The 24,227-nt window shown below is 39.8% G+C and overlaps 2 protein-coding genes across 3 annotated transcripts in view; one reads left to right on the top strand and one right to left on the bottom strand.

Moving 5' to 3' along the window:
- The window catches only part of asic1c (acid-sensing (proton-gated) ion channel 1c), a 67,302-nt gene extending 47,557 nt beyond the window's left edge, over window positions 1-19,745 (bottom strand). Inside the window, exon 1 of one of the 2 annotated variants that reach the window (XM_078791528.1) lies at window positions 17,849-19,745. In XM_078791528.1, the coding sequence (XP_078647654.1) occupies window positions 17,849-18,403 (555 nt within the window). In that variant the 5' untranslated portion in view covers window positions 18,404-19,745. The remainder of the gene's footprint in view (window positions 1-17,848) is intronic. The other variant, XM_058067730.2, reaches the window with a different exon arrangement.
- A 3,424-nt stretch (window positions 19,746-23,169) lies between these two features.
- Window positions 23,170-23,779, top strand: h2bk1 (H2B.K variant histone 1). Its single transcript, XM_058067717.2, has 2 exons — window positions 23,170-23,373; window positions 23,442-23,779. Exons 1-2 carry the CDS (start codon window positions 23,260-23,262, stop codon window positions 23,676-23,678), a joined length of 351 nt encoding a protein of 116 aa, XP_057923700.1. The 5' UTR covers window positions 23,170-23,259; the 3' UTR covers window positions 23,679-23,779.
- The last annotated feature ends 448 nt before the right edge of the window (window positions 23,780-24,227 follow it).

Raw genomic sequence — 24,227 nt, 5'->3', positions numbered from 1 at the left:
AGACAGGCAAAGCTTTCATATTAAAGACACTTGCAGCGCCTTATTCATCCAGCTCTTTCTTTGTCGGCACAAACGTTGTGGCGTAATCAAGCCTCAGGGTTGCAACTGTGATGATAAACAACCGATATCAATCTGATATTATTAATAAGGTGTTATTAGCATAAATCTTAAACTGTGTAATGACAGAATACCAAATGAGTATCTACAGTCTTAAGGGAATTCACATTTAAGGAAAAGAAATAGAAAATAAGAAATAAGTCAGATAATGCAAAACACTGGCTATACATAGAACAACAAGACAATAAACAGGACTGGCATGGTGAAAGCAAAAGGAATACTCCGACACCCGAGCAGCTGCACCCATGCCACTAAATAGTGTAATGGCGGATTAATGCCAGCTGCTGCTCATGGCTCTGCCCAGCACCCGAGTCCCGGAAGTGTGAAAATAGAGGGAGCGAGAGCACAGGAAACAACAGGCAAAAAACCGAAATGAAGGCATGCCAAGGTGCAGGATGATTTTGACACCGCGGCAGGTTTTCTGAACCAAAACCATCTTGGCTGTGATGTCACGACCAGAACATTAAAAAAATGCGGCCATGAACTCACAGACAGTAAAGTACAGTTTTTTGGATATTTAAGCAAGCTTATTTATCTTGAATGTTCTAGCACAATGAGCGGGCATGATATAAAAAATATACACTACCGCTCAAAAGTTTGGGATCACTTGGAAATTTTTTTCACTGTTGATACTGACACTATACTGATACTATTTAGTCCGGCTGCCAGGTGACGACCTGTGAGGCATCTTTGTCTTAAACTACACACTCTCAGATATTTGTCTTCTGGCACCGTTGTGCATCGGGGCCTCCCACTCCTTTTTCTATCCTTGTTAGACCCAGTTTGTGCTGCTTTCTGAAGGGAGTAGTTAACAGCATGGTAAGAGATTTTAGTTTTAGTTTAGATTTTTAAATGGGTTTTGTAATAATCTATTAGCCTTATAAAATGATTAACTTGGATTAGCAGCCATACCAGGAGATTGATGCAGAGGACTAACAGTTGTTGATAGTAGGCCTCTATGCAAAAATGTAGATTGTTCTTTGAAAATCATCTGATTAATTTTAATTGTTTGTGAAATGCATGAAAATGTGTTTTTCTTTGGAAAACAAAGAAATTTGCAAGTGATCCCAAACTTTTGTGTATTGAACAAACAACAGAAATTAATCCAAAACTAAACAATGGCAATTGAAAAATCATTAACAAGTACAATGAAGATAACATGTTCTTCTACTTCTATCCTGCTGTATTTTGATGATTTTAAACAATACGAAAACCTTCTTTTTTTTCTAGGCGACAACATAGATTCAGTGACTACTGAATAATTAGAATGTTCGATCTGATTGGGATGGCTATGTCTTCCAGCACAAGATGTGCTTCAAAATACTGACAGCAAACGAGCATCTTGTTGAGCCTTTGTAGTGAAACTGACAGCTAGATATCCACTCTTCAGTTGGTGAGTGATGCTGAGGCTAGCGGCTAGCAAGGCCTTGTGTTAGTCCACCAGATAAATACAGTATTTTTTTGTGTTTCGATTGCTGTAGCTTGGTTAATGTAGAAGTCTGTTATGTAAATGGAACACTGTTGTGATGATGTCCATTGTTAGCTAGCTCACAAGTCTGGTTACAATGCAATATCATCTTACAGACTGAAGTAATGTTTGATTTGACATAAGACATATCTGCATGCCTATATGTTGCAAGGTGCTGCAAAAGCTCCCAATGTAATCAGGACAAAATGTCCTCCTTTTTAGTTTATCTTAATTCTGCTGCTAATCCGACCAGCCAGGGCCCAGGTAATTCCTCATGTTCAACAGCTGCAATAGCAGCTTTGGTAAGGAAGCATCAAACAGTCTGATGCACTCCTTGCCTGTTGATGCCTTCAAGACCAGATGGAAATTCACAGTTTATAGGAAGCGAAGCTTAAGGGACACTTTCTGATGTCAACCTCCAAAACAACATTGCACCTCTCTCTCTGCTGCGTTGAAAAACCAAGTGAAGCAAATGAATTCGGAGCTTGCCATCATTCCAGGAGGATTAATAAAAGAACTGACGTTGGTGTAAACAGGGCGTTCAAAGTGAAGTTGCGAGCGGCAACAACAAGACTAAAAAGTTGATGGTGTTGCCGCCTGTTCAGGTAGTAGGAAGAACCATTTTGTTGCGGTTTTTGGACTCTTTTTGCTGCAGTTAGGAATGTGAGTTCATGATGAACAAGAAAGTTTGTTCCTGCATTCGACACTCAGACCTCCGTCTCCTGTTCTTCGGCGCTTTAACCATATGTTTTAGCATGCAAATTATATGGTGCGGAAAATACGGTACTTGAATGTTCCCAATGGTTTTACAGGAACTTATCGAAAGCCAAGGTATGTTGCTCTGGGTCTACGTTTCAAGTTCAAAAGAATGCTAACATAAATTTTTCTAAGAACGCTGAGATATATTTGCACTTATACCATGTTACTGTCAATGCCCACATTTTATCAGGGGGCTGCATGACACATGAAGTACTCGACTTGCTTCACACTGCATTACACACAAAGCATTGCGCACACTAACCTAACAATCCGGCAATTCTTAAAGGGGACCTATTATGCAAATATTTGGCACTTTGTATTGAGTTGTGGACTCCTATAGAGCAGCTACACATGATAACCCGCACAGAAAACTTTCCAGATCTTCCAGATTCTGTACCTCTTTCCTCTTATTTCAATTGACTTCCTCCTTCTCAACCTAACGGTCTGTTTAATTTAATCCACAACCGGGCCTCTTCTAGGTACGATCTCTCCACTGTGATGGGTCACATTCCCAAATGCTCCCGCGGACTTACGGATAGGTATCTCCGCATTTAGTAATTGATTTCATTGCATAAAACAACACTATTATTTGTTGTGGCTTTTGTTTGCAGGGCATGAAGAAATAAACATGCATAGGCTAAAAAGCATAAATAAATGAAACCAGTTTATATTCAATATTGTTCTACAATTCCACTAGGAAAACGCATAATTCTAAACAGTAGACAGTTTTAGGTGGGGATGGATGTCATAGTTTACTTTCAAAAATATTCATTTTCACTTTTCGCCAGAAAAAATTTGAAATGAACTGAACTTTGAACTTGTTCAGAATTGAAATGTTGAACTATGAACTATGAACTATGAGCTCTGTGACTGACGTTTGATTGTGGAGGCTTGGGGAGCAAAAGATTAAGCAGACAATTGATTTCTGTGAAATTGCAATTTTGTTTGCAGTCTAAGCACACTGAGAGAAAAAGAGTCCTTACTAAGAGGAAGCTCAACACAGTCAGAATCTTTGGAATGTATCCAATAGTACTACCAATTGATGTCGTTTGCTCAAATACTGGAAGAAATGAAGACCGGTACTGAGTAAAGTCTTTGGATCCAGATGTGCCCTGGCTTCTCCAAAGTGCCTGCTTCCGGGGTCAGTCAGTCCAAGTGGACCACAGCCATGAGAAAATAGCTGTTTGTTTGGTTTAGCTGGTCTGGGCTGTGTGACTCACTCCATCTTGTAAATGCGCTTGGCAGAACTCGACTATGGAGTAAGCATGTGTGTTTCTTCCTGCTGTCACTTCATATCTTCTAATAACGCTGTTCAATCAGTTGGATTTAAAACATGGAAATTATTAACCGATTTTGCACACCGTTATTTTTTAATAGGGTTTTTATGGAGTATGATAAAGAGGAAGGAAATGTGTCATGAGTGCACAGCTCAGCTGTGAACCGTGAACCACGTGAAGCTGGCTCATTCTTAGCTTTGCAAAGAAAATTATACGTCATTCTCCAGTGGTTTAATACATCTTGATGATGAAATGTGCCACCAACTCGGATCAGGTGACGTGTCATCTTACAATATGTTGTTGATCATTTACTAATACAGTATCAGCTATAAACTATCCATAGGTGTGAATAGTTGTTTGTCTATATGTACCCTGGCAACCAGTGCAAGGTATATCCCACCTCCCGCCCAAAGGTAGCCAGGACAGGCTCCAGCATACACCTGTGACCCGATGGGTCACAAGGGCATAGGAAAAAGCAGCATAAAAATGAATATGTGAACCGTTTTGTGAATTATCAGGCGACAGGACAACAGTGGCGGAGCCGCTGCCAGAGGTCTCGTCCCCCACTAAGTATGCAGTTAGTGTGTGCCGACAGAAGGGCAAATTACAAACGCTAATCAACAGCATGCTTTCATGCGTTTTAATATGCTGCAGATAAAGGTGCACCTGCTATGGGGAAATGCCTATTTGATGTAGACAAATGCTATGGCGCTTTAAATGTCACACACAATTTGTATTCACAATTTGTACAACCCCCGACAAAAAAAATGCAGTAAAATTTGTAGCCAAAAAAAAGTAGAGCAGGGAATTACCAGCAGATGACACTGTGTTTACTGAATCAATGAGATCAACATAAGGGCTTTGAATGTCACAGCTTACATTTACAAGACTGACACAACAATTCCATGCAGAAAAAAAGGTCATCTTATGTATGTACTTATTTAATGTCTTTCTCATCAAAAGCTTTTTGGATTTGGATTTCAAAGCAGCAAAATCAAAAGTATACCCACACCACTGCAATGAAGCCCTCATATCCCTTGCTTGGTGGACAGTCCCAGATTTGAAAGCATTATCTCCACTGATGTTTCCAAACGTTATGTGGACAGATTCCAAAAGGATTAAGATCTAATTCTTCCACTTATCTCTTTCAACTAATTTAATAGAACACAGAGATAATGGAGTTAGGGAATGAAGACCAAAATACTTTCAATAGAAGATAAGCATGTACAGATCGTAACAATAGAATACTGTTTTTAACTTACCAACAGCTTCAAATGAATTGTGCCAGGTGAGGATTACAATCAGAGCAATAATGGGTTCATTAGAAGAATGATGAAACAGCTGAGATTTATTATATATTGTGCATTTTAAAACCTTGGAGTCGCCTCTATACTCGCTACATTTAAATTAGGGAAGTCAAGTAATGCACTCAGCAGGCAACAGGCTGCGGCAGAACACACCAGGACTCTCACTTTAAGGGCCCTAACTCAATTCGGAAAATTAGCATAATAGGTCCCCTTTAAGAAAATGTGAGGAAGAAAGAATCAAACAAATGATGTCCATATGAATGTGAAAGATGACATAATGTGTAATGTGATTCTCAGTGGTTCTCATCTGGTTTGGCAGGAGGACCCCTCATCAGCCTTCAAACCCAACCCAACCCAACCCAAATTGTAATTCATAAATGACATTTTTGTATATTGAATCTCCTCATCCTCCCTGGTAAGGTATATTCAGGGGTTATGGAAAGGGGGATCCGTCAGATAGTTGAATCTGGGATTCAGGAGGAGCAGTATGGTTTTCGTCCTGGTCGTGGAACTGTGGACCAGCTCTACACTCTCAGCAGGATCCTTGAGGGAACATGGGAGTTTGGCCAACCAGTCTACATGTGTTTTGTGGACTTGGAGAAGGCATTCAACTGTTTTCCTCAAGGACTTCTGTGGGGAGTACTCTAGGAGTATTAGGTATCGGACCAGCTAATTCCAGCTGTTTGTTCCCTGTATGACTGGTTGTATTGGACCGGTTTCCAATGAGGGTTGAACTCTGCCAAGGATGCCCTTTGTCATCCATTTGGTTCATGACTTTTATGGACAGAATCTCTAGGCGCAGCCAGGGTGTTGAGGGGTTTTGGCTTGGTGGATGCCTGATTGGGTCTCTGCATTTTGTAGATGATGAGGTTCATCGAGCCATGACCTTCAACTCTCACTGGATCGGTTCGCAGCCGAGTGGGAAACGGCTGGAATGAGAATCAGCACCTCCAATTGTAAAAAGACTTGCTTGCAACCTAATTTTGTTTAATGAAAAGCAATTACATGCTATACTTGTGTACTTATTCAACACACAACACAACTTGAGCTTTCACTTTATGCAGTGCTTTTATCCAGTAGATATCTGGCTATCTATCTGTGTGTCTCACTCAATGTCCTTCCCCTCACGCTCAAGCATGACCAAGTCGCTCATAAACATGGCATGCACCGCATGGAGGCGTAGCAAGCGGATAGCACAGACATAAGATGCATTCACAAACATCGAATTATTACTTTCAGACCATGCAACCCAATGAAGACGACTCAGACAACAGTTGAGGATCGCTGGTTTAGAAGGCATCAAAGAAACGGGCTTCATCACTGAATCAAGGCCCACAGATAAAATGTATGAAGTAAAAAACTCTGGGATTGTCAATGTTCTGTACAGTACCATCTCCTGTATTTACTTTTTGGCCAAGGTAAATAAATGTTATTGGAGAGGACACTGAAGGCAGCAAGACAATAGGGCATTGCAGCAAAGTTAAGACTGTGGAGCCCAGTGACGTGCAGTGAGAAGCGTGAGGCACAGATTCCTTATTATGTATTATTTTACCGAGGATTTTATTCACCGGTTGCACGGCGGTGAGTGGTTAGCGCCAGGCCTCACAGCTAGGAGACCCGAGTTCAATTCTACAGTACGTACACTTATCCTGTACCAAACCCCAGTAGGTATACTAGCGGTATGCTGCAAAACAACATTGCGACCATCTCTCCGCTATACCGTGAAAAACCAAATGAAGCAAATGAATTCGGAGATTGCCAACATTCCAGGAGGATTCACAAACTCTAAAGAAAGAACTAATTGCTGTAAACATGGCATTCAAAGTGAAGTCAGAGTGAGAGCGATGGATCAAAGACGTAAAACACACAGACATCAAATGTGTTCATCCATATGATATCAGCTGTTACACCCAAGTATTACATATAGTGGCTGGTAGAATCTGGTTTAAGTGTCAATACTGAGCCATTTTCTATCCTTGCAAAAATATACAGAACCTTCTTATTTGTATATGATGCAACACCCCGGATATTGAATAATATTTTTTTTAGATAAAAGCTGAAGGGTAATAAATCACCTATCAATCTTGTGCAGCACCGCCCTGTAAATTTATGCGGGTGGTCGATGCACGTCAATTTCAGGCATGCAAATGAGGATGCTGTCATTAGGTGCAGAGCAATAAAACATAAAAAGCAAAGCTCTTGGTGAGAGCCTTGGGAGAGCGGAAGAACCAATAATAAAGTATATAAAGCATGTGCAAGGTGATAGTGAGTTGCTTTGGAGGCCTGACTAAGCAGCAGGACGTGACTTAGCAGCAGAGGAAAGATTTGTGTGTGTAAAATACGTGCCACTGCGCTGACACGCAATCTTGTCTACAGGTTTTGGGTTAACGTGACAATTGAGAGGTCACCTGCTGGGTAGCGCCATCGACTACAACACAGCCATTAAAAGAAGAACCTCTGCAGCCACTGAACTCCAGAAAGAAATGCTCCCCTGTGGCTGTTTCACACAGAGACTCTACTAATAGACTTTATTGGCACATTTGAGGGATGGCAATGAGAACACAGAAGGAGACGACACCGATACGGGGAAACAGACGGATTCTCTTTGGCTTTGTGGGGTACATAAATCACTGGATATTGCACATTCCGTGTAGCATTTTTGTGTAAGAGCCCAGAAGGGAGGACCTTGACAAACAGTTTGTTTTCATGTTGCCCTTGGCATTTTTTGCATGATCTCCCATAAAGAGACAATAAAATAAGCAATACAAAAGAGTGTAAATGTGCAGCAGTGGTGGTGGTTAGGATGGCACAAACTGTGCTGTCAAACAGACACAATGGTGAGATAAGCACAAGTTAGAGAAAAAATGCAATCCAGATGAGTCACCACTCCTCCAATGTATCAGAGCAACACTCTTCAGGTAAGGTCAGTGCAATTACAGATAACAAACTTTGTCATTGTGTGTTTTGCTATCTCTTCCGGTTTGCAGTCCTGAAATCCTCCCACAGTGCACGCCGTCAAGGCCAACGGGAAGGAGTTTTAGCCATCGTCTGAGTGAGTGAGAATTTAACAAGGAGCATGGTGGTGATACACACACACACACACACACATAGCTATTCACTGTGCTTTCTTAATATTGCCGAGCAGGAACACCTACAGTGTGTGGAGCTTGGACACCATTACAACCCACAGATAGCACGTAGGTTTCCAGGCAAAAACCACAGTAATTGTACTATTCACAACTCAACTCATTTGCATATCCATGGAAACAGTCAAGGCAGCACATCCCAAATTGACATGGGCGCCCCCACACTATGACAGGCTTGCACCTTCGACGACAACAACTACCAAACAGAATGTGTGACTGGTGAGAGTCAAGTCCCCAGCGAAACCATTAGTTTACATCATGCTGTACCAAAACAATAATGAGGCCCAGGTATTCCACGGCTCCTTTTAAAACACAGACAGGAGATAGAAATTCTTCAAACACTAACGGTAAACCTGTTGCAGCTATCAGGTACTGATGACATTCGGAAGTACTGAACATGCTTTTCCACAACAATACTTCCCATGGCATACTCCCCTTTCTCCTCTCTTTTGGCATTTATTGGATGTACGTACATGCCACTGTCTTATTCTGCTGCTTTGCAAAGCCACCAGTTAGTAGGTCTTTCACCGAAATTTAAAGGAAATTATTATTATTAATTAATTATTAGTGTCTTCGAATAGTAGACTACTGGACGATCAGATTCCAAGGACTTTGACTCAACTATCAATCTGGCTGTCTAACCATATAAAAATGTCATGTGATCAAAACTGTAATGTTCTGACTACATGAGGGTGCCTACGGCCGCTGATATTTTTAATATAAATAATCTAGTTTGATACAGAAACAGTCTAGTTTGTGTTAATAAGGAATTGAAAATTACGTGGGTGTAACAGACGTCCTGTACTTCCCACACATTTATAAGGTCACACGCTTCAGTGGCATAATCCATAAGCAATAGCTTAGAATGATAGAAAGACCATCAACATCAATGTACTTATTGGCTCAATATGGCTACTAAAAAAAAATCATTGAAAGTGTGTAATTATTTTTGAAAAAGTTCAGGATGACTCCAGGAAGTGAAGCGCAACTTGTGTCAGCAGCTTCTTAAGATATCACACGACAATCGCCAACAGCACATCATTTAAAACGGGTAAGGCTGTTATGCCAAAATGCAAGAAATTAGGCCGCTAACTGACAGTTGTTATTTGTTCCTATTCTGTGTGCGCTATTATGATGTGTGGCGACAACGACTATGTTCTGGTTTTGTTTGTCTTGCTTTCTGTGTCACCAAATAAATTCAGGTACTGTTGCTGCACACTTACCATGTTTATTTGTTTATCTCAATGTTTTAGCTTTTTTCTTTAAGATGGAAAAAGTCATGAATGAGATCTGTTTACTTGTGCAGATCGCACTGAGTGCTGCTCTTTAAAAAACAAACCAAATAATTGAATATTAGTAGACTATGGTCAATCAGATTGGACTTTGAAAATCCTGAGTCAAAGACGAAAAACTTCAACGTGGCAGTGCTCTTGACTATGAAAGCTCCGATAACTGCAAAAGAAAACAAGGTAGCATATCATTAATTGTGCGACTTTTACTGTAACTCAGGGCTGTCACACCTCTTATTCCTTTTGCATTTATAGAAATTCAACCAAGAACCTGCCCTAGCTACCACTTACTGGCTGAAATGCAGGGAAACCTGTTCCTGTCAAATGAAATCCTCAGGAGGAGTTGTCCATCTTTTTAGGATAGTCAATTCATCTGTGACTTTTTTTGTTAGCTCTTTCGTGTTTTCTCCAGAATAAAATGGAGTAGGATTGACTGCAAATAATACTAGATTTAGGTCTTTCGTGACTTTATCGATATCATTAATATCCAGATTTGGTCCCAGTTTTGACCCCTGGGGTATGCCACAAAATATATTTAAGCCCACTTGAAATGCTGGCTCTGTATACGTATTCCCTGTCTGCGAATAATTCATTCGTATTTATAATTTGTCGAACCAGTTGTTTGCAATAACCAGCTTTTCAAAGATTTTGGAAAATTGTGGTAATAAGGACAAGGTAGAATGGTAGTTTGTGAATGGATGGTTGTCTCCATTTCTGAAAATGGGTACTACGATACTTGAGTTATTTTCATTTTGCTTGGAAATATACCCGTCTGAAATGTGGTGAAAGTGGCGTCCATTTCATCTGGTTCTTCTTTGTTCCCGACTGCTCAGGCATACAACCTGGGTTTAATTTGGAGCCACATCTAGATCACATTGTTCATTTGTGCATTCTGATCCATTTCATCAATTGTGTTCTTCATTTCCTCAACGATTTTCTCTTTTCCGTCATCTTCTTTTAGAGCGGCACTGAAAGCGGCATTATTATCCTGTAATACTTTCATTTTGTTGTGCTGATCTCCATTTTCCTCCCTTTTGCTGTTTTCCAGCTGTTATGTATTTTTGCAGGTTTATCAGCTCATGTCGTACTTGCACCGCATTTTGCATAGTATTATCCAAGCTGTAGCATGTTGCGCAATTAATAGCTTCATCCAGCTGTTATAGTGAGAGCTCCTCATGGGTCAACAGGTGGAACGGCATAAAATAGGTGTCACCACACCTTTGTGCTACTTGGGTGGCCCCATGGCTGTTAGCAGGTCTGTTGGTGGTAGCATTCTTTCCAGGGGTGGCCTTTCCGGGGTATCTGGACCCAAGTTACCTGTGCTTGAGTCATTTCAAGGATACCACCTTGCTTACGATTGTGTCGCCATTTTTGCCAAGTGAATAAGGCGGCACCTGTGGCACATGCGCAGTTTATCATCATTTTGACGTTTAGCCTCATAATTTTTTACTTTTTATCTCCTAATTATGACTTTTTATCTCATTATTTTGTCATTCATTCTTTAAATAAATCACAATTTTAACTATTTATCTAATAATTTTGACTTTCCATCTCATAATTTTAACTTTTTATCTCATTATTTTGTCATTCATTCTTTAAATAATGAGGGCATTAATGTAGAAGACCATTAACAGTGATATTAAAAGGTGATATTAAATTAACATGGACATCCGTCAGTCAGGCCTCCTTCTGTTTGTTGCAATGATGATCACTTGACTGGTTGACACACAGAGGTCCATAGAATAATGAACATAAACTATAAGACCACAAAACAGAGAAGCTGGAATTGTGCCCGGTGTACAGCCATTCACATTAAGAGCATCTGATCAAGTCTCACAGATGAGCGCCATGGCAACAGAGTAAGCCAAGGTAACGAGGGGCCACAGCAGATTGTGTTCTCTTCACAGATTCAACATCTTCACATCAAATAGTAAAGAAATGAGGGAAAATACAGTATCTAACCAGTGTGAAGATTTCAGATAAGGATATCTCATAAAAATAAATGAGGGCATTAATTTAACAAAACAGTGACAAAAAATATGTCTTTGTTTGCTTTCATGTGATTAAGCAGACTTTAAAAGTCTATGGAGTGAAAGAGGACTTTAGCTGGAGGAAGTAACACAATCAATTCTGGTCCAATGAGCATTCAACGGAAGAACAATTTGCTCCATCGCCAATTATTTTGGTGTGGAAGGGATTTAAAAAAAAACAAAACGGCGTAGTGCCTTTGAGATAATACACATCATAAAGTCAATATTTGTAATCCTAAGGGCGAACTGGTTTTAAAGGGGACCCATTATGCCTTTTCCACTTTTCTGACCTTTAAAGGTTGTTACAATGTTCTCTTTTTGTGTTAAATGATTCTGTTTTTTCTAACACCGGTTCACTGTGATGTCACAGTGAGCCTTGTGAGAAGTCATCAGCTCCATCCAGGCGCAGTGAGCGTGCCCAGAGGCGGGTCATGGGTGGAATAAATGAAAACAGATTGTTTTGGAAATCGAAAGAAATACAGCTGGAATAGGTTCAGATTCTTTAAGATCTAGAAAGCTTTCTGTGCGGGTTATCCCCTTTCAGCGGGTTCTATTTTATGGGTGAAAAAAAGGTCAGAGAGGGCAACTAGAGGCAATATATAGAATGAGAGATTTGTTTAATTTTATGTACTTCCATATTCAATATTCCATATTATTTAAATCAATACCACAATACTCCAGTGGTATCTTATTTCTACTCACGAAAAGGCCATCGCTTCCTCTCAAGTGCTGCATGCAGGGCAACTGAGCACTGCAAGTCATGAATAAGACTCATGCAAATGTCACTGTGACAAAGACGAGAGACTAGGTGGATAACTATACTAGCTACCTGCCGCTAGTAGATAGTCAGTGGAGCAGAAAAAAATGTACTTGCAATGTCTCCAATTTTTCTCATAAAATGCGACCATTTAGTTGCAGTCTGCAGCCATGGAATTAATAAATACTCTGAGCATGAAGGCGTCTGAATCTATTTTAGCAAGAGACATGTTTATTTGTGAACTTTTATTGGGTTGCAGTACTCTAATGGAAAAAGCACTCATGCAAATAAAGGCTCAAAATACGACACCAACAAATGCAAATGTATTGAACAACAATAGCTGAAAAAATCCATCTGATGGTGCAGAACTACAAGTCAAAAACTACATTAACCTTTCGGATGTAAGTGTTGTATCTCAGTAGGTGTGTTTTCCACTAGTAAAATGTATCACTGAAATTCAAATGTATCATGAAAAGGTCTGGTTAGGTTTTTGCCAACCATAGAAATTAGCACTGAGAAATAAATTCTAATAGTTTTTTCAGGACTAATGTTCTGTTTTTGAAGACAGTAATTGCGAATTCAGCTGTGGTTTATCATTAATAAAAATATGCACCCCCGGGTAAAAAGTAATTATTGCAAGGATAATTGCTTAAAACATAACCTTTCACACGCATTTGTACTTCTGACCACGCAGAAACGCAAGAATAATTATTTCAAACAATGATTGAGACTGATGCCACAACTACTACTTTCACTCATAATTAACTGGTCTTTAAACTTGTGTACTGAAGATCTTAAATTATGACAAACACATTTTTGACAAGCTAAACCAATATACTTCTTATACTAGATCCCATGACAATAACATAAATGCTGATGACACAAGCTTAGGTTGACGCTAAATGAAAAACATAAGGGAGAAAGATGAGTCTGCCACCTATTTTCCAAGGTTTTTTTTTGTGCAATAAACAAGTAAAGTATTCCCAGTGTTAATATAATCTACATCACACTCTATCAAACTGTTGTGTGTGTTTACTCTGCCAACTCATTATTACAGCCTGCTTTGGATATCAGCCATACTGTGTATCACTGCTAATATACAGTGGGTACAGTACTTTTACACTTCCGTCTACCATCCCTAATTATTGGTTACACATGCGACTTTGAGAGATTAGTCAGAAAAAGCATAGTTTAAGCTAAGTTCTTCGGTGGGAACTTGTGTCAGTGGGAGAAAGATAGTTGTATATATAATCTCTTACTATAGCCCGAAGGCTGGGCAGCATTGTATTGGACTATAGCCAGTTACACTTCATGTACTCATTCACTACCAAAGATGTATTTATACATTTTTTCAACCCGAATTACATTTTTGTGCAATAAAGGCAAAAAAAGATGATGAACTGCACAATAGAATAGATCAAGTTTAGTGCAGTTTTAAGCCGTAAAACGGCCACAAGGTGACAGCGGTGCATTTTATTAGCACTGGGCATGCATCTTTCCCATGAAATAATTGCTCCACAGCAAGTAGGAAGTGAAAAAGCATGGGGTAGTGTAGCGTGCAGGAGGTTACACATTGAATGGACATTATGGTGCACTGCACACACACACACACACACACACACACAGTTCAGTTCCAAGTGTAAAAACTGAATAGTTCATGTTGTTATTTTTGCTTTTGTTGTTTATGTGGCATAATTGCTTTGATAGTGTGGCCAAGTTGTGTCAAAGTAAAAGTTATGCTTTATATTTAAGTTATGTGTAGTTCTTTTCACAAAAGCACAAAAAGCATATTAAGAACTACTGCTGATTACTAAAGAAAGTAAAAAGGTAGGAACAAACTTTTTTTCTGATGAAAGATGAGAGTCTAATCTTTCTTTTGGTCGGTACCATGTTTATATATGTATATTCTGTGCGTCTGAAACAGTCCTGAATGTTCCATTATGAAAAATCATATTTGCATGCAGGTATCACTACATCCCCCAAATGGCTTACACTGTGTCTCTATGACCATGTCCCTTTACAAATTGCTCTAGTGCTTCAGCCATGAAAAAAGGTAAATGCAGTAGCTCGTTCACACAATGATAATGCAGCATCAGGTTCAATAACATACAAGGATACAACCATCATGTAGTTGTAAAAGGACATTCAATCTGCAACCTTCCAACCCAATTGAACCACAAAGAACCTTGGCACTGTGGTCCCCCAGTCCCACATCACACACCATATCAGTATGTGGAACCAAATTAGGGAACAAATTGAGCAAAGAACTGCTGTATTTTTGAAGATCGGATAATATCGGCGTCAGCCATGAGATCGCGCCGATTAGATTGCTGTATCACGTTCGTAACAAAGGGCTACACACAAACATGCGAGGTGCGGCAATGTGCCTCAACGCTGGTTGCCACTCGACTCACGCCACCCACATGAAGAAGAAAACGCTATACCACCACGTAGACATGTCCAGGATGTACTGTGGTGAAGTCAGTCACATACAATGCTGTGGTATAACTAATCAGTCAAGACTGATTGCAGTATTACATTGTCTGTACTCGCACAACAAAGTATGTTTCTGTCAACTACTTTATACTTTTCATCAAAAATTACCATATTTTTATGATCAATATTACATAAGCAGCAGGAAGCAGCAGCCACTTAAAGCATAGCATGCTCTTGAGTAACTAGTTAACCTCCACTTTTTTTATTCTGAACTCAAGTCTCTCAAACAGCGTGGGAAAGAAGGACAAAGTAACAAGCTAAAATCTTACCACTTCCACACGGAATGGGAGGATAACTTTTTTTTCCATTCTATCATGTCGACATGCCATGGCTGACTCGATACAATCTGAAGGTAATCTAAGGTATTGTACTGTAATATTACCGCCTTGTAGCGAGAATATTATATACAACTTGTCTTTTGATATTTTTTGACCGATAATAGTCCACCACAAAACAACAGTCATTTATTAATTAGTTCATTTTCAAAAAACTGCAGTAGTGAGTGAGCGATGTTCAAAGCGCGAGTATATCATTTTCTTGTTGCAGTTTACCTGTTGGTATCTCAGTGAGGAAAAGAGAAGATATGTCTTGAAAAAAGAGGGTTTGCCCTATATTTGGGTAAATACGGTAGTCCCTGGCATTAATAACAGAGGTTAGCATTCATCCCTTGCTGTCCACCCTTTGCCATCCACACATTTTGATAATCGCATCCAAACTGCATCATCATCGTCTGTACTTAATGGAATTCTTCCTTCATTTATGCAAGGTCAAAGCTCATCATTCCCACCAGTCTTTTGCATTGTAAATCTTTTTCTTCTTACGTCTGTGGGGAAATTTGAATAATTGGATTTTTTTTTCTGTAGTAACCCTCTAAGTGTCAGTATAATGCCTGTGAATAACAATATGTGTGTTTTGAAGAGAAAAACAATGAAAAAACATTTATATTGAAATGTAAAACAGCACGAGCATATACTATACTGTGTTATACTGCAGATTTGTGTACGATAGGGCCGACACCTCAACCTATACTCTGCTGTTTAGCAAATCATGCATTCGGTTCTATGACCTGTTGTAAATGTTGTAACTTCCCCAATCTCACTTGTAAACAAACACGGTGTTGATTGTGTGGGACTTCTCACTGTTTCAGGGGCAGACCTTTAGCCAAATGCTCCTAATGTTGTACAAACATTAACATAGAGCAACAAAAACATAGAGCTTCAATACATCAAACCACATCAGCCACCTGAAATGCCAGCATCTCTTCAACGCCTGGGGCTTGTTCCTATCATTGTGGCGTTTAAAAAGTGCAAAACAATTTTGCCAGAGATGAACTGAGGAGCTGACGCAATCTGTGATTCCGCCATGGAAACGATGGCACTGGATGACCAGCCCTTCAAAGTTAAAGAGCTTTTGTCAGCTAGTAAAACCCATTTAGAGCCACAGTTTTGACCGCTGAACGGCCTTTACTTTTTAAAAATGTTTTGTTAACTCATTTGCTACCGATTTTCTCAACCTGAACGCCCAATCCCAAAGATGTATTTTTAACAAGGTTTTTTTTTTTGCACTAGAGGCAAAAAAAGGTGACGACGCAACTACTGAGAGGGGCCGCTATTGAAAAATGGCTAGGATTGAATTAATAGTAGTGATGTCATGATATTTGGCAAGGACAAATCTACAGGTACAATTTTGAGTATTTACAGTTATTACCTCCGGGTGTGCACAAAGTACAAAAATAACATAGTTGTCGCTCGTTTATCGCTGTTATTTGATTCCAGATCCAACCGTGAACATTCACTGTATTTATTATATATATTTATTTGAACATAGAAAACTGTTTTCTGACTACGTATGTATAACTTTTCACCATTGTTAGAACCGTGTGGATATGAAATAGCACCCATATTGTTACCATTACACTCCCATTATTCAGGGACACAGAGATGGTCGCCTATTTAAACATAGCATGCTACTGAGCTAACTAGTTAGCCTCCAATTTATTTATTATAAACTTAACAATAAGAAGCAAAAAACTTATAGGAGTAGAAATTGATTTCACTATGTCATGTCGGACATGCCATGGTTGACTCCATGCAGTGTGAAGGTAATGTAATACTAGGTCATGTCTCATCAATGCAACATTACTGAGGTCTAGTGACTACGATACTACATATACTGTAACTTGTATCAATATATTTTGTCTAATAATAGGCCATAGTCAACCACAAAACAGCGGTCACTTATTAATACATTTTCCCAAAAAACATGATATAGTGAGGGAGCAATGTTGGAACTGTATCAGCATCAGTCTTAAGAAGCAGGAAGTTATCAGTTTTGGTTTGAAAAAAATATCATGCCTGATATGATATTTTTTTTGTAATAAATCCAGATGCCAGTGCACTAGCATACAGCTGCAACCTTTCAGTATAAATGATATTGAATGTGAAGTTGAATTCTAGCTCAGAAAGATTGTATTTTCCAGTGATGTGACAGTACCCCATTAAAACCAGAAAATATGTCACAATGATGGATGGACACTATAGGTTCAGCTCAAATTCAAAGCCAGATGATGGTTCACACTTCAGTGGAAGTACAATAAGTAAAATCACTGACACCAGTTCAACTGATGTGGAACGTTTTTTTCCAGTCAAGCTATACAATATAAACTTTAGGTTTTTCCTTAACCTTAACCAAGGCTTGTACTTCCATTCAAACTACTGCGTTAATTACAATGACTCATATACAGAAAAAAATATGCAAAACAAAGAAATAATAACTACACTGCAAAACCGTGCTAATGACAACAAGCATCATTCCCAGCCTATAGGTGGCACAGAAGACACGATAAGTAAGCCCACGTCTGACCAATTAACAACATTGGTGGGGAAATGCTTTTAAGACCTTGAAAGTGCTTGACTTTACAAAGAGTTCAATAAAACCAAACTGAAAGCCTTGTTAATATTACCAGCTTATAATGCCGCTTGGAATCATATTCCTTTGTTAAACATTGCATTGTGTTTATGTATGTATAAGCCTGACGGATTTTTGGTGCCCTTATATGTATGTCTACTCAATTATTCTGTTTGAATAGAATATTTCATGTTATGTTGAATGCTGTTCAGTTGTGGCCTGTAATAGAATATGTGATAACAAAGTCGAAAACCACCGGTTCATACTTGAACCTATGCTGTAAAGTGACACTTACCGTGGTGAAGTTCACAGAGTAGCAATCCTCGCCTCGAAAGGTGCACTGCAGTAGCATCTCCCCGATGTCATGACCCGTGCGGTTATAAAAGTCAGTCATGTTGAACAGTTTGGGCTTGAAGTTCTGGAAGTTGGCCTTCTCCTTGAGAGCGGCAAGCACCTCAGGTTCCGCCAGGTGTGGGTTGGCTATCTGGTAGTTATTATTGAGCAGGGCGAGCAGCTCCCCCACGTGATATAGGTCGTTCTTGGTGATTTTAGAAAAGCGGAACTCGTTGAGGTTACAGAAGGTGATGGCGGGAAAGGTGAGGTTCGTTGCCGCCACCTCATCCAGCTTGGTGACATGAGGGTACTCCAGGTAGTAGGACACTCGGTCCATGCAAACCAGCAGCAATAAGCACAGTGAGCCGAGAAAGGAGAGAGTCCATAGGAAACGTCGGAATGTCATGTGCCCGTAGGCAAATATGTGACTCATTCCATGTAGGGTGGATATCGTAGCGAAAGCTTGCAGGTTGGACGGCCTGGCACTTGCGATGCTTTCCTCTGAGCTTTCTTTCATGGCTGTAGAGTGATGCTCAACACTGTTTCCCCGACGAACTTGAGCTAAGAGGCTTTGCTTAGCAACAGCGGCAGCACAACCCAAGCAGCAGCGTCGGTTACAGTGACAACACTAACGGACTCAAGTAATGGCTACATGAGGTGTGTGCAACACTTTTCTTCCCATCACAATTCACCTTCCGATGATTGTCAGCTGTTCCCCTGCTTTTTTTTTTATTATCTCCACAACTGTGTCCCACTCCCTGTTAAGCTGCCTTTTGTAGCGGAACCAAACACAATGACAGTTCCAGAAACACCCACTTCTGGTCAATGACTATGGCGTCTTTTGTGGCGTGAAAAGGCAGAAGGAAGGAACAGATGGAAATGTAAAGAAAATGAGGGGGAGGACTGCAATGCAAAGGGGGCGCTAAGCCTCAGCAGTCAGCGGGACCCTTCCTCCTGCAATGGGGAATGCCTCTACATCACTGTGATGATGGAATGCAATGGTTTTATGAATGGGAGGTAATAAGCAGAGAAAGGGCTCACTGGTCCCTCGATGCCTGCTTCTCGTTTCTTCTGCTTCTTCTTCTTGTGTCCGGTGATGAAAAGGGTCACAGACCTCCGACCAGCCCGCCCCTGTGCTTGACAACCGGTGCTCACAGCATCCACACGGGATCGATACTTCCTTTTTTTTGCACAAATCCTTAGTTAAGAGGGAAGACCACCTCTTGATGCTTTATGACCACGCTTGGCCAGTATCGCTCCAGAGACCTCCAGCTTTACTCCTTGCGAACATATAAATTTATATTCAGCAGTGTGGAGCCTTTTCGCTGTGTTTTTTTTTTTTTCGCTTCCCTTGCTCTCCCACCGACACTCCCCCCTTTTCTTGCTCTCTCTCACTCCCTCCTCCTCTTTAGTAGTCAGGATCCATCCCACTGCTGAATGGCTGCTTTGCTTGTGTGTCAGTGCTCACACGCCAAGTCTCTCAATCCGGACACCACCTTTGCTGTGTGGTTGTTCTCCATAGCATGCCAGCAACATGTTTGTGCCACAGGTTTCTTATCTTGTATTTAAATTCCTTGAGCGTAATACTCCTGGTGGTAACATAGTCCCATGTTGAAGCAGTTGGAAGCCTTGGCCTAATCCCAAGAGCCACTCAACACTTATTACGGCTGGCTTTGTGTCAATGAACAGCACATTTCAGGCTCAAACGGGAACACGACTGGGCAATTTCATTCGGGTTAAAAGTTCACCATGACATTCTGCGAAATGTTTTCATCCCTCCCAGAACCACGCATTAAATTCATTGGCAACCCCGGGCATGAAGAATCAACATAACAATAGGTGAACTGTCAAGGATATGACCACAGTCCTAAGGGGAGTAAATCAATATTCTGTCCTGGTAACCAAGTGCACAGACCATAGCAACCGCTACATATGCCAGTTTACCTGCAAAAATCATTGAGCATGAAAAGCAAATCCTAAAATATAACATCATGTTAAATGCATATGGTAGTACTATTATATCACATTATCCTGTGAAAACATGACTAAACTTTCATTCCAATTTCACACTAGCCAGTGTGCCTGCTGTTGCAGATTGCAGGACGAACGTGGTGGACTTTGCAGTGGTAATTGGTTTTCAAGGAGATGGAGGAATGCACAGCTTAACACTGTGAATATCAAAGAGCAGGGCGAATATTTGAGGCAACAACACAAGACTTGTGTTAAATGTTAAACGGGCCACCTATTATGCTAAAATACATTTTTAAATACGACCCGTCAAGGGTGTACACCACTTCTTGCACAAAGACAACTGGGATAGGCTCCAGCATGCCCACGACCCTAGTGAGGATAAGCGACATAGAAAATAAATGGATGATTTTTTAAATAATGTTCTAACATATACATGTGTCCCTACAGCCTGTTTATGAGCATCAATCATGAAAACAAATCATACCCAAATCATCTTTCAAGATGAAGAGCTGCTCAATTAGTCGTTTTTGAAGTTTAATGATGTCTTGAAGGAAAAACATTATTCATCATGGACATAATACCGCCTCTGACACGCCCCTAGCTACATGAGCTTTGCCCAGGAATATGCCCAACAAAAAAAAAGAAAATTATAATTATATATATATATATATATATATATATATATATATATACACTATTAGTATACAAAAAATGCACAATTAAGCAAATTTGACCCATTCATACACTAAATTAAGCATTTTCAAGCATCAAATGGCTAAATGAAGAAATATACAAAAACACTGCGTTCAGAAGATGATTCAAAAGGGTGTTATGTAGTATTCTACACTGGTCACTAGGTGTCAGCAATTCAGTTTAGATATTACTATTTCAAAAGGTTTTAGCTTGAAAATGGAAATAGATAAATGCATACTGCAAATGAGAAAAATCATCAGTAAAACCCAACGTTTGAGATGAGAGTAAATTCACTAATCTAATTCGCATTATGACACAAATGGTCAGCGCTCTGTTTCCACAATACCCACCAAATTCAATGATTAATAATTGTATCTCCAAAAGTGGGGCACTGCAAAAAATGTTTAGGAACCACTGTATTATAGACAGCCATCGCAGGAAGCACTGTACACAGTCCAAAAAACTCTCCCAATGCTAATGTGTGAGTCTACAATATGTTTTAATTATGTCTAACGTGTCTTATTTCCTGTTATTATGTCAACTACATGTATATTGGGTAATACAAGTGTAAATGTGGCTATAGATGTGTTATTTCATATCTGGATGGCTCTAATAATGTTAAAAATTGTCTCTAATATGTTGTAAACAGGTTTCTATGCTCCAACTACAAAAAGATTCAATTTAAAAATACTACTTCACAGAAATTAATTTATTACAGTATGGTATGGAACCAATTAACCACAATAAACAAAGGATTACTGTATGGCATCTAGTATGTTGAACAAGTGCAGGGTTCCAGTGTATGTAAAAAGTGAATAAATACACAATAGCGCTTCCTGACCCTGGCGCTGTTGCAAGGGTGAATGCCGACCGTCACACTGCCCACTGAGTTGGATCATGGCGCATGGTTTGTGTTTGTCAGCATGTCGCCAATAAAGGGATTGAAGTTCTGGGGGGGAATTTGAGGTCTAATATGTCATTTCCTGAACAACCCTTATAAGGTGTTATTTTCAACTATTTTAAGAAGACAGTCCCAGCAGCAACCTGAAAACAATGGGAAGAAAAAAGATGTGGATGTCATTGGTGGCTAATACAAATGTTGGGAAGTTGTTAAAACACTGATGTCATTTTCTTGGTTTTATTTTTTGCAGCCTTAATTTCCCCCCGCTTTTGACAAAATAACTCGATGAAAGGAGGATATACAGCAGTATCTTCACCGTAATTTCAGTGCTGATAAATATAAATATAACATACATTGCACTTCTCCCCAAAGATTAGACATTTCTGACTTCTCAAGGAATATTGTACATCAAAGTATATGGGATTAAGAAAAATCAGGACCATTACCTCCATTTCTGGGGAAAAAAAAGTGCAAAAAAGTGCAAAGCCATCATTGCAATTGAATGTGAGTGGCAGCTCCTGCATCTCTTTGCATAAATACCATCTCAGGTAAAGGCTATTTCATACAGTCTGCCTGCTGTAGGCAAGAAGAGAATATACGCATAAGAGACCCTGACTTTGACCCCGGCAGTCTTGCCCAGTAGACGTTTCATTGCATATGGAAATAATATGTACTTGACCAAATAAATGAAGACATATGACACAGAAAATTTACAAAAGCAGAACAGTAACTACTTCAGACAATACTGAATACAGTTGTCTCTCAATGTATCAAGTTTTTTTCAAAAATTAATTAATAACTGATCACTGCATACGGAGATCGCATGACCAATATTGATCGGTGGCCGACAAATCGGAGCATCGTTAGTTGTGAGATAATTCACACCTGCAATAAAAGCCTGTTGCTCCGATGATCAAGTCTGGCTTTTGAACATTCAAAGATTACAATAACATTACTGCCACTAGTGACTAGTGTAGAACACTGCATATTATTCACAGCATCCTGAAGGCGTCTTCTGAATGTCCTATATACTGTACATATTGTAGTTCATTTTTCCATTTTAATGCTTGAAATTGTAAAATTAGACAGCATGTGTATGTAATAAGCCATATTCAACCTATGACATGAACAATAACAGAGTGAAGCCGCAAAATTCGAACCATGAAGTGGCTAGGGGCGACTTTATTGGACAATTTCCAGCAAATAATCCAAGTTTTGAATATAATTAAAATCATGCGGTATGTTACAGTACATTGCATGTTGTACACAAAAATGTAATTTAAAACTTTGCCTGTGCAATTATTTAGCAATTAATGTGGGGACAGTTTAAACTTGGAACACATTGTATATAAATTTGACTTCTTCACATGTTTTAGGTGCTCATGCAAACTCATAAAATGTTCTGTATTGTAATTTTGTTAAGCATGTTGGAAATAAAAGTCAACATGGCCAAAAGTAGAAATTAAATGTAATTGTGGTAACCACCTCAAGGGAGCAGTCATGTTGCCACAATTGAATACAAACTGAGGGGGAAAAAAAGTACAGGTCTGCCACCAAGTGGATGAAACTACTAAGTACAAATGCCAAATGTGTACAAACACTCAATCTTTTGATTTTTTTAAACAATTAAAGTAAAAAAAAAAAAAGGATGCAAACCACGTCATCAGCACTATATTCTGGTTGACACAGGTGATCTTTGTTAGCCACTAATGGGCTCCGCCTTATAAACAGCCCTGTCATTGACTAGAAGGGCTAATTGTTCCGAAAACAAGGTGCAAACGTGCCACTAAAGAAAATAACATTTAAACATGTCTAATGACATTTCAAAGAAGAAGGGGAAGAGTTCCGGTGAGAAAAGGGCGAAGAAAAAGGTGAAGCGAAAAGAGACCTACGCCATGTACATCTATAAAGTTTTGAAACAGGTAACATACAAACAATGTTTTGTTGTTGTTGTTAGAGAAAGGAAGAAAAGTTTACTTTGTTTTTGTAGGTTCATCCGGACACGGGCATCTCCAGCCGGGCCATGAGCATAATGAACTCCTTCGTCAACGACTTGTTCGAGAGGATCGCCACTGAAGCGTCCCGCTTGGCTCAGTACAACAAGCGCTCCACCATCACCAGCCGGGAGGTGCAGACCGCCGTCCGTCTGCTGCTTCCCGGCGAGCTGGCCAAGCACGCCGTGTCGGAGGGCACCAAAGCGGTCACAAAGTACACCAGCTCCAAGTGAGGACTTGGGACTGGAAACGCACCCGTTAACTTGGTTTGGCTGTACATCTGCAGCCGTGTTGGCTTCTAATAAAGTCCCTTTACACGTGTAATCTTTGGCTCCATCACTAGGGGGCACCATTGTACTGCTGCGTTCCACATTAGGGAGCGATACTGCTCATTTTGGTATCGAATACGTGATTACAATGCGGCTCAAATAACTAAATATCAAATCAATTTAGGCGTAAATATGTTCTAAATTAAATGGGAATCATTATACATGAGCGTACATATAATATGCAACTTTACCATGCTTTGTAGGAGTCTATTTGTGGCAAGCCTTGGGGAAAGGGGGCGTGGTCAAACAGGTGGCTAACGTTTGAAGGGAATTACAGCCAGAAGCTATGAGGTAATGCTGCATTTTAATCACGTCATCTTTGAATTAACGCCTCAAAACAAACTTCATATTTTCTAATCTAATCATTTTAGGCAATCGTGTATAAACTGTGCTTATCAAGCTAGCTAGCTATCGAGCTGTCGAGCCTGTAATATGCCTACACTTTTAGATTTG

The sequence above is a fragment of the Doryrhamphus excisus genome, linkage group LG6 (genome assembly GCF_037039965.1).
Source record: "Doryrhamphus excisus strain RoL-2023G ecotype Guam linkage group LG6, RoL_Dexc_Guam_v1.1, whole genome shotgun sequence".
In the NCBI taxonomy this organism is placed as follows: domain Eukaryota; kingdom Metazoa; phylum Chordata; class Actinopteri; order Syngnathiformes; family Syngnathidae; genus Doryrhamphus; species Doryrhamphus excisus.
The sequence above is the reverse complement of the archived record's forward strand: the minus strand, read 5'-3'. Positions and strand labels throughout refer to the sequence as shown.

Coding starts and splice junctions, on each gene's coding strand:
- h2bk1 (XM_058067717.2), top strand. CDS start 23,260: ATGTCTAATGACATTTCAAAGAAGAAGGGGAAGAGTTCCGGTGAGAAA. Junction 23,374..23,441: donor TCTATAAAGTTTTGAAACAG/GTAACATACAAA, acceptor TTGTTTTTGTAG/GTTCATCCGGACACGGGCAT.